The sequence below is a fragment of the Molossus molossus genome, unplaced genomic scaffold, assembly GCF_014108415.1.
Source record: "Molossus molossus isolate mMolMol1 unplaced genomic scaffold, mMolMol1.p scaffold_m16_p_20, whole genome shotgun sequence".
Classification (NCBI taxonomy): Eukaryota; Metazoa; Chordata; class Mammalia; order Chiroptera; family Molossidae; genus Molossus; species Molossus molossus.
In genome coordinates, this window is record NW_023425356.1 from 4,627,798 (window position 1) to 4,638,890 (window position 11,093).

The 11,093-nt window shown below is 51.3% G+C and overlaps 1 protein-coding gene across 1 annotated transcript; it reads left to right on the plus strand.

The window, feature by feature from the left end:
• Positions 1-5,935: 5,935 nt before the first annotated feature.
• GPR88 (G protein-coupled receptor 88) lies at positions 5,936-7,203 on the plus strand. Its single transcript, XM_036273717.1, has one exon. The coding sequence runs from the start codon at positions 5,990-5,992 to the stop codon at positions 7,142-7,144; it is 1,155 nt and encodes a 384-aa protein (XP_036129610.1). The 5' UTR covers positions 5,936-5,989; the 3' UTR covers positions 7,145-7,203.
• The last annotated feature ends 3,890 nt before the right edge of the window (positions 7,204-11,093 follow it).

Sequence of the window (11,093 nt, forward strand, 5' to 3'; positions counted from 1 at the left end):
CCGGTGAGGTAGGCCGGTCCCCTCTCGTGGGGTCCGCGGTAAGGCGGCCCGTGTCCTCTACGGGCCACATCCGGTCAGTCTTTTCAGTGTCAGCTTGGGCCCCACCCATCCCGGGAGGCGCTGTGGACTGCGGCTGTGTGAGGGGCGCCCCTCCTCGGCCCGGCTGGCCAGGCAGACGGGCTGCCTGCCTTCATGCCCAGTCCCGCCCGGCGCCGGCCCTGGCTGGACACTTGTGTTCACTTCACTTTCATTTATTTTTTCCTGTTTTCTCTGAGTATTTCAGAAATTAAGTGCTGCGTCGACTTCATTGGGTCGGGTCAGGAAGGCTGAGCGAAGCCCGGTTTGGGCCAGCGCGCCTGGGGCAGAACTTCCATGAGGCTTTATGGGCACGGCCGTGGGAACCTGCCTCTGGGGTTTCCGCTGGGCCCGAAGGAATGGACACAACGAGAAAGGAATCGAAACAACTCATCCGGACCCACAGAGACTGGCTAGTTGACTGAGGATGGATCCTCATTCAGCAAAGTTTGAGAGGCTGCTGCGGAGCTGGGACTGGAAGTTAAAACCGGCAAGTTCACAGCTGTCTGAAGGACACAGACACGGGAACCGTGGCCGTCCTGCCCCGTGGCACCTTCTCCTGGGAACCCGGATCCACGGGAGGCGAGTGTGATGGGAGGATCTTCACAGAGGGGCGGCCGTTTGCTGAGATGGCTTACAGGCTGCAGGAGGTGTGGGAGTAAATACAGGTCTCCTTGTCCTGGTTAAAAACCCCAGTGTGCCCTGGCTGGTTTGGCTCAGCTGTTAGAGTGTTGGCCTTTGGACCGAAAGGTTGCGGGTTCAATTCCCGGTCAAGGGCGCTACCTGGGTTACTGATTTGATGCCCAGCCCCAGTGGGGATTGTGCAGGAGGCAACCAATCAATGTGTCTCTCTCACGGTAATGTTTTTTTCTTTCTCTCTCTCCCTTCCACTTTATCTAAAGAGCAATGGAAAAATATCCTCCATTGAGGGTTAAAAAACAAACAACAAAAAATCCCCAATGTGTTCACCTGGCCAGGAATCAGAAGAAGCCATCTCCAGTGCAGTGGGGCTGTGGGTGACCTCTGTCCCAGGAGGATCCATACCATTAAACCTTAAGGTGGACCCAACCGTGGCTCCGGGTTATTTGTTCCCTAATCATTCTAATTTCGTCTTGAAAATTAGTTTCTTGGCCGGACCAGTGTGGCTCAGTAGTTGGGCATTGACCCATGCACATACCCAGGTTGTGGGCCTGATCCCCACTGGGGGGCATGCAGGAGGCGGCCAACTGATCTCGATGTTTCAATCTCTCTCTCCCTCTACCTTCTTCTCTCTCTCTAAAATCAATAAAGAAAACAAAATTTAAAAAAAAGCCATAGTATTATTTTTTTTAAAATTAGTATCTTGGATTTTTCCCTCTTATTTTGTTTGTGAGTCTGTCACCGCTGCTGAATTCTAAGGGTAATAATCATTGTGGCCAAGGAACTGAACATGTATGATCTTCTTTCCTCGCAGTGATCTGTGAACACACACACACACACAGCACTCTTTTAAAGTAATTTGAGCTCATTTTTGAAACAATGGAAAATAATTCCTAAAAATAATTCCAGTTTAAAAACACAAAACTATCTCCATCAAGTTCCTATGTCTATCAGACAGAAATATTTTTAAAGCAGAGTTAAAAAAAATAAACTATATTAAACCTCTTACTGGAAAAAAAAAAAGTCCCTTCTGGACAGAGACCAAGCCAAAGCAATTTTAGTCCAAATTGCTTTTCCTGGAAGAGTTGAAAATGTAGTTCAGAAAGAGATGCCTTGGCGACCTCACAAGTCAACATCAGACGCCAATGAGATTAGTCTGCAAGCCTCCACTGTGGTTCTCAAGTACTAATGCAGACAAGAACCTGCCCGGGAGCTCCTGAAATGCAGATTCCCGGGCCCCGGCAGCTGCTCTGTAGACCCAGGTGGTTTAGGTGTGGGAGATTTGAAGATCACATTTCAATTAACTCTGGTAAGATAAGTTTAGAGGTTTAGAGCTTAATAGGGCTAGAATGAGGAAGTGTGTTTATGATGCTATTTTGTTATGAAGTGGATGTCAGTGGGGCCACCTGTACGATGTCAGAGACAACTTAATTCAAGGTGCAGATCCGTCACTAAGTGTGTGACTTTGGGTAAATCATCAACAGTCTTTGTGTTTCTATTTTCTTTTCTGCAAAATGAGAAGCTTGGATGACACCAACAGCCCCCAGTTGATAACCCCAATCACGGTACCTCCAGACAGGCATGACCTAGCTGCTGTCACTGAGGGGGACTGCGGACTCTCCGGTGTGATGAGGTAGGAGCAAAGCTGGGGGCTGTCATTACTGGAACTCACGTCCCCCAGGTAAAGGGCTTCAGCATGGAACAGACTACAGGTCATTTCCAGCTCCCCACTTCTCTGGTCATTTCTGAAAGTTCTCCCAGGGAGGCTTCTTGGACTGCAAATGCTCACATGCACTTGAACTACTCCTCAATTTGGCTCTAAAATGACCCAACGCTGCTGTTTCTCTGAAAACCTCTTCTACAGTGGAGGCAGGCGCAGGTCAACAGGAATGCCATTGTATTACTTCAGGCCAGGAGCAGGGAGTGGAGCTGGGATCTGAAGTGAGGTTGTGGACAGCCTCACCAGTCGGCTCTGCGCTGGGCTACAGCAGACGGGACAAATGATTAATTGGTCACTGCTGCCTCTTACCCTTTGGCTTCCCAACGTGTGGGAGACAGTTGCTACACCATGTTTTGGTGGATTATGAAACCAAGTGCTAGGAAAGCCCACACTGGCTCCTTTCAGAGTGGGTGTGGAATCGTACTGAGTGGGCGTTGTTAACAAAAGCTCTGTTTTAAAAAAATCTGGCCCTGGCCGTTTGCCTCAGTGGTTAGAGTGTCTGCCTCAGAGAGACCTGGATTCAGTTCCCGCCAAGGGCAGGAACCTCGGTTGTGCCGGGCCCTCCTTGGGTTGTGTGGGTGGCAGCCACTCGATGTGTCCCTTTCACACGGTTCTCTCTCCTCCCACTCTTTCTGAACAAAAAATGGGAAAATGTCCTCAGGTGAAGATAAAAATAAAATAATAATCCGGAGGCATGAAGCATGAGCATGTGGCTCCATGAAGCTTTTAGAGCACATTAGAACAATCAGTGACAACAGCGCTTTGCGGATGACTGACGCTGGCGGTGTCTCTTGAGTATTACAATGTGTCAGGCACCCTGCTCAGGGGAGCCTTGCCCCGGACTAGCTTGCCATGCGGAGGGTGAGCTCAGGTGTTCCTGGAACTCGTGCGGGGCAACCCAAGGAAGGAAGGCTGCATGCAGGTGGTGCTGTCTGAGCACAGAGCTGCAAGTTGAGTAGGACTTAGCTGGCCACAGCAGATGGTGGAGGGGCAGCCAAGGGAATAAATAGCATGAAGTGACCAAATGGAGGTGCCGGATGGGAGGGAGAGGAGAGACGTGACGCACAAGAATGGCAAGTCCGCAGAGCGGCTGGAGCGGAGGTGGAGGAGCGAGAGGTGGCGGACAGGTGCGGCCGCGAGAGGAGGTCACGTGGACTGTTCTAAGACTCCTGCAGACCTCTGCTCTTTCCGAGGCCCTATCACACCACATCAAACATATCAAAATGCAGCCTGATCCCACCTTAGAGTAGCTGAACCGTAACAATGAACTGAATTGCAGTTGACCGTTTAATTTCTGTTTTCAAGTTTTCTTTTTGTATTTCAGAGCCAGTAATGCTTTTAAATTCAGATAACATTGTCAAGGGGCCTTGAAAAGCTGGTAAGCTCTAGGCACGGTGCCTACCGGGCCCAAATGATAACGATGGCCTTGTTTTAAACTTTCGGGTTTAAACCCACAAAAACCTGATGTCCCCATCCCCCTATTGCCCGGTGCCCATTCTCTCCCTTGTCCTACCCTTCCTGAGTTTTAGCAGGGCACGTGGCACTCAGCTAGACCGGCTCCAGCTTCCCTCGCAGCCAGGAGCAGCCATATGACTGAAGTCTTGGCCCTCGAGGCGAGTAAGGAAGTGATACCTGAAATTTTCAGGTCATATTCTTGCCCGGGAAGCTGGCTCCCCCCACCCCCTTCTTCTTTGCCCATCCGTTGGGCTGGAGTGTGGATGCAGTAGGGGTGAAACTGTCAGCCACGTAGCCACGGACGACTCTGTGGCGGCGGTTCTAAAACATTAGCCCGCACTCACCGGAGGACTGGAAAGCACCGGCGGAGGCGCCATGGCCAGAAATTCGACTCAGTGGGTCCAAATCATTTCTAACAAGTTTCCATGCGGTGCCGGTGCTGCTGGTCAGAGTCACTGAGTGGACATTTCTTACTTGACAAGATGAAAATGGCCCATGACAGGTACCCAGCTCAGAACACAGGTGTCCCAAAACCCCACTCCGCATTTCTCCCATAATGCCGTGTTACCATAGTCAATATTGAGTTACATTTTCAAATACACAATTTTCCCAGTGAAAAGTGGTTTATTGGGGGGATGGCTTTTATGCAAAATTTCCCACACGGTGTGGTTTGCAGAGCGCCTGTGCCGGCGTCACCATCAGCCCACAAAACGCCGGAGGGGCGCAGGGTTCCAGGGCGGCGCTAGGCCCCTCCCCTCCGCGCCGTTTCTCACCTTCGGACTGTTTCATTTTCACCCTCGAACCTTTTCATTATTGAAATACAAGCCAGACTCTGGAAGGAGCGTGGTGATGAGAAAAAAAAAAATCGAAATCCTGATTCAAACCAAGACTTGGGGGTTTTCTGTAGATAATTACCTATCTCCCACTGTATCAACGAAAAAATAAATTTCAATTAGAATATAAAGTAATTCTCTCTGAAAATGTGTGATGGAAGAGGTCAATTCTGGGTGCTGGAAGTATATTATCCCTCGGAAAAATCTTGACCCTAGAATGCATCAGTCTGGGATGAAAGACATTGGGGGGGTGGGGTATTACATTTTATTTTAGCATAGATGGGATGGGGAAAATAAAAGAAAAATGAAGCAGGGTGAAAAATGAAGTGATTGAGAGAGAAAAGACGAGGTGGAGAAACTTGTTAATTACAGGACTTTCCAGGCAAGATTATTTTTCTTCCTTTCACCAGTTAGAAGCTGTTGAATAATTCATGCCAAGCATAGAAAGGCTGCCTTTTCCCGGGGTGATGTATAGCTGAGCAAGAGAGTGCTTCCAGTGGGTTCACCTCATCAGCCACCCCTCTTGCTTCTGAGCACAGGTGGGAGCTCCTCTCTTGAGCTCAGCTTCTGCTCTGCATCCTTGCGGCCTCCTGCCCACCTGCCTGCCCACAGTCCGGGCTCGCAGCCCGAGTTCCATCTCCCCGCCCGGCTGCCAGCTGAGGAGGCTCCCTGCAGCTGCTGGTTTCTACCCAGGACCATGTGCATGGGTGCTGCTTGGGAGAAGCGGGCACTGCTCCTGACACTGATCCCAGCTAAATTTGTCCTGTTATTTCGGGACCACAGATGCTGCTTCTGAGGTATTTCCTGGCATCTCTCCCTCTGCAACCGCCAGCTAAGGACCAGGCCCAAAGTAAGGTACCCCCAACTCCATTCCCCTGGCATTTCTCCAGCTGGGTTATCTCTACTTTCTCCTGGAAACTAGGGACTCCATCTGGCAGTATTCCCGTGTGTGTGTGTGTGTGTGTGTTTGGTGGTGGTGGTGGGGGGCTGTTCTTGACATTGCTCTGTTTCTGGGCTTCCCTGGTGCCTGTTGAATTCAGAAGCCTTTCCCTGGCTTTGGCGACATTCCTGAGGCAGATACCTGTCATCTGCCACCCCCGTTCTCCTCAAGCTGCCTCTCCCCCTCCCCCAGCCTGTGTTCCTGCTTCAGCCTTTTGTGTCGGTGACAGAAAGCTGAAGGATGTCTTTGCCCTCCTGGCAGGCGGGCGTCGGGATGGGCCGCGCTCTGAGCCCACGCTAGCCGGCGAGGTGTGAAGCCCTGGCCAGGATGACCAACTCCTCTTCCGCGTCCACGTCCTCCACCGCCGGGGGGTCGCTGCTGCTGCTCTGCGAGGAAGAGGAGTCGTGGGCGGGCCGGCGGATTCCCGTGTCCCTGCTGTACTCGGGGCTGGCCATCGGGGGCACGCTGGCCAACGGCATGGTCATCTATCTCGTGTCGTCCTTCCGCAAGCTGCAGACCACCAGCAACGCCTTCATTGTCAACGGCTGCGCCGCCGATCTCAGCGTCTGCGCTCTCTGGATGCCACAGGAGGCGGTGTTGGGGCTGCTTCCCCCCGGCTCCGCGGGGCCCCCCGGGGGCTGGGACGGCGCGGGGAGCAGCTACCGCCTGCTGCGGGGCGCGCTGCTGGGCCTCGGTCTCACCGTGTCCCTGCTGTCCCACTGCCTCGTGGCCCTGAACCGCTACCTGCTCATCACCCGGGCGCCCGCCACCTACCAGGCGCTGTACCAGCGACGCCACACGGCGGGCATGCTGGCGCTGTCCTGGGCACTGGCGCTGGGCCTGGTGCTGCTGCTGCCGCCCTGGGCGCCGCGCCCCGGCCCCGCGGCCCCGCGCATCCACTACCCCGCGCTGCTGGCGGCCGCGGCGCTGCTGGCGCAGACGGCGCTGCTGCTGCACTGCTACCTGGGCATCGTGCGCCGCGTGCGCGTCAGCGTCAAGCGGGTCAGCGTCCTCAACTTCCACCTGCTGCACCAGCTGCCCGGCTGCGCCGCCGCCGCCGCCGCCTTCCCCGCCGCCCCGCGCGCGCCCGGCCCCGGGGCCCCCGCGCTGCCCGCTCCCGCGCCGCCCCTGCCGCCCGCGCTGCAGCCCCGCCGGGCGCAGCGGCGTCTCAGCGGCCTGTCGGTGCTGCTGCTGTGCTGCGTCTTCCTGCTGGCCACGCAGCCGCTCGTGTGGGTCAGCCTGGCCAGCGCCTTCGCGCTGCCGGTGCCCTGGGGCGTGCAGGCGGCCAGCTGGCTCCTGTGCTGCGCGCTGTCCGCGCTCAACCCGCTGCTCTACACCTGGAGGAACGAGGAGTTCCGCCGCTCCGTGCGCTCCGTCCTGCCCGGCGTCGGCGACGCGGCGGCCGCTGCCGCCGCCGCCACCGCCGTGCCCGCGGTGTCCCAGGCGCAGCTGGGCACCCGCGCCGCCGGCCAGCACTGGTGACCCGGCCGGCCGAGGAAGGCGGAGAGGCCGGCTCCCGGCGTCCTGGGTGCCCGTCGCCTCCCTCCATTGGAAAAGGTCCCCAGGCCAAAGGGTCCCCAGACCAAAGGCTCCTGAGCGAAGCCCAGGCAATTGGTGCGAAGATTTCGCCTTCCAGCCCCAAGGTGGGAGGGAAACGTGAACCAAGGTCTCTCCCTAAATGGGTCCCCGAAGTTATTTTGGGCGACCACCTGTTTTTCACCCCTTGTTTCTGTGCTTTAGAGAAATCCTAGAGGCAAAACACTGGAGACTTTGAGAACTTGCAAACTGGCATTTAAAAAGAATCAGTATTTTATTTAAACGGTTTTGGAAAAGGAGTTGGGATAACATATGACCATTCCCACGTTCATCGTCTTATGATGTACATGAAGCGCCCTGAGTGTGCATGAGCCAAAGGAAACACTATGGATGAAGGAATGAATATTTAACCAGTATTTTAGAAAGCACCCCATCTTCAAGGATGCTTCTGTTATAATTTAGCTTTTGTACATTCACCTGAAGAATGAAGGTGCAAGTGTGCACACCAGTGTGTGCTGCTATGAAGACCTCAAGCCCTTTATTCTTAAAAGGGTTTTATAAAGCGAAATCATTCCCGAGTGAGAGAGAATCTTAGCCAGTGAGGGAACAAAAGATATTTTATAGTCCCGTTTGCACTTCTAAGACTGATGGCATTGAGGATTAAGGTGAAAAATTTCCATTGTGCTGATTGGTGCTCTGAGCCAGCAGTGGAATTTTGAAGACATAGGAGGCTTACCTATTTCAGGTACCAGTTTCATGTTTTCTATAGCATGCACCCTTGTTTTAACCCTCTCACTTGCAGTCATTTACCGGCCTTACGGGTGTGATTGCAGCTTTGAACTCTGTGCTGTAACGGTTGCTAAGGAGTATAAGTTCTGTTTTCTCTTTACCATTTAAAATATCTTAACGCACATGATATAATTGAACCCTAATAATACCATGACTGCATAGCTAACAGCTGCTGTTGCATGCTCCTAGATGCTAGAACTTACTGGGCATGTGGTCTACAAAAGCAATACCCACAAGACAAGGACATTTTACTTCCTCCGGATGCCAGGAGAAGCGGCCTTCAATTATTTGAAAAGAGACACAGAGACGCCTCTGGCTACTCAGTTCTTCTTGTCTTGACCCAATTTATGAGAAAATGCCCAGTTGGGACTTCATCTTGCAAATGGTACCACAGTCGAGATGAATCAGTAACACGGTTTGCAGAGCCACCTGAGCTCTGTTAGGGTTTCCAGGAGTCACGCATTAGAAGGCAACACTGTTTCTTATGTACTTTGTATGTATACATGTCTGTTAAAGGATGTGCAACAAACTCTTATATGCAACAGACAGTTCAAATGGGAATTATTCTGAAATGTATGGTTTGAGGCTTGTCATTTTCATCTTCGGTTTACCAAATTTATTTAGAAATATTGGAAGTGCACAATTGTGTGAAATCACTTTATAACATGGAAACGGGAAGAAATTTACAATAAACTCTATCAGTGGTCTGCTAACTTCATCAAATCTGGGGCGAGACAGTCTCAATTAACTGGTTAATTGTTTTGTGGCCCTCTGGACGTGGTAAGTGGGAGAGTGAGGACACTTGTGCATTTGAATTATGGGAGTTGCAAGAAACTTTGATGTATCTGTAGTAAAACAAAGCAAAACAAACATGTTCAACATCAAGAATAGATCAGCAGTCCTTTTATTAATCTACCCCCTTAGTGCATGCACCATTTCTCTCTTACTAAGGTTTCATCTGTTCCCATTTTCCTTGATTCAAATAATTAAAGTGAAAACAACTATTCCTCTGAGCTTTCTTCTCTCTGGTCTTCTTGCACGCCTCCTTGTCACTGTAGCAGGTGACACCATCTTCCAAGGACCCGTGGTGAAAACTCATTCTTCATTCTGGCTTTATTTTTGGTTTCCCAAAATTATTTCCACCTTATATGATAAAATAGGGCTCTCCAGCATTCCAAAGAAATAGGTATCATTTCCTTTTGGGGACATTCATTTGGGGAATAGGTTGCAACAATGACAGGCTGAGGATTTTCTTTTTGGGGGTGGGGTGGGCTGAAGACCCTGTTCTAAATCTCTATAGAAAAGGTGTTCTTCTTTTTTACCCTCACGCAAGGACATGTTTCCATTTTTGTTCAGATAGAGTGGGAGGGAGAGATGGGGGGGGGGGGAGAGAGAGAGAGAGAGAGAGAGAAACATTGATGTGAAAGGGACACATGGAGTGGCTGCCTCCTGCACTACCCCAACCAGGGAGGGGGACGAATAGCAACTGAGGTACATGCCCTTGACCGGAATTGAACCCGCGACTCATTGGTCCAAGGGCCAACGCTCTAACTGCTGAGCCAAACTGGCTAGGGTAAAGGTCTTTCTTTTTTAATTATGTTTTTAAATTGATTTTTTTTTTTTTTTTTTTTTTTAGAGAGAGAGAGAAACATTGATGTGAGAGGGAAACATCAATTTGCTGCCTCCTGCACGCCCCCTATTGGGGATCGAGCACAACCAGGACATGTGCCCTGACGGGGAATCTAACCAGGATCTCTCAGTCCAAGGGACAATACTCAATCCACTGAGCCACACTGGTGTGGCAAGAAAAAATCTCCTTTTAATTAGGCCTTTCTCCTTGCTTCTCACTGCGGATGCTGCAAACGATTTCTCCCTACATTTCTATAAAATATTTGCCACGCATAGAAACAGCTCTTCATGCACCTGACATCCTGGGAAGTTTCTGGCTAATGCTGAGAACCATTTCTTGCTGGCTCAGTGCCATATGAAGACCCACTTTAGGTTATATTTACCAGTAATTAACTCCGCAGGACTGATTCATTTTTAATTTCCAAGCAGCAACAGTGTGTCTAAAACTGCCTTCCTAGGGCAATGGCTGCGAGTGTTGGAGTTACTGCTTTTACAAATTACGTTAATGGAGGTTGTGTTCTTATTCGAATGAAACCACATATTATCCACTCAGGAATACGAAATTCTAATTGCTGTTGCGGGCTGCCCTACTTTGCCTTTTCTACTTTGTGTTTTTTTTTTTTTTTGGTTAGGTATAGAGCCTGGGAAGACATAGAGCAGCCCCTTCCCCCTTGCTGAGTTCTGGGATGTCATCAGTATTATTTCCCGGCACTGCCCTCCATCCAAAATGAAGTATGTGCATAAGCAAGAATTTGGGTTTGTACATAGGCGTCCACACATGGTTTTTGCTCTAAACACTATAGGGAGACTTCCAAGGTCAAACAAATTGCCCAGGTCGCAGAATCAGGGAGTTTTCTGCAATGGAGGTAGTGTTTCTTCAGGTGGACCCGGGAGGGTGGGGTGGAGCTGAGGAAGGGACACTCTTCAACTCTGGGACGAGAAGCCCTTGGAAAGCTCTGCTCACCAACAGAGTGTAGTCTGCTTTGTCCCCATAGTTCAGCACAACCCTTTTCTTCCGCTGACAACCACACAGCAACTCCTGTTTCAAGTGCACCTGTGATTCTGTTCCCAGGGACGCGGACAGTCTCACCTGGCTCCTCACCAGTCCTGTGAGCTGACTTGACGGGGGTCACTGACACCAATGGAATTGGAGAACACTGAGAAACTCTGCAGATGTCCTCACTCTCAGACATGTAAACATATTTATGGGTTGAGGCGAGAATGGGGCTCCAGATGGAGGTCTGAGTTGGCAGGAGCAAGGGGGACCCTTTCTTTCCACCTCTACTTTCCCATCAGTACTTTGAGGAGCCTCCCACACGTGGGTGAGGATTCAGTCCCCAGGTCCAGGCTCTGCCCACACCCATCTCTCCAGCAAGCACCTGCCCACCACTAATATCCAGCAGGACACACAGGGCTCAGAGATGCCCTGGAGTGGCCTGGAGCCATCTGGGCAGGGAGTTCCTAGTACTACCTGTTG

Excerpts from the sequence above, each read along its gene's own strand:
- GPR88 (XM_036273717.1), top strand. The coding sequence starts at position 5,990 with ATGACCAACTCCTCTTCCGCGTCCACGTCCTCCACCGCCGGGGGGTCG.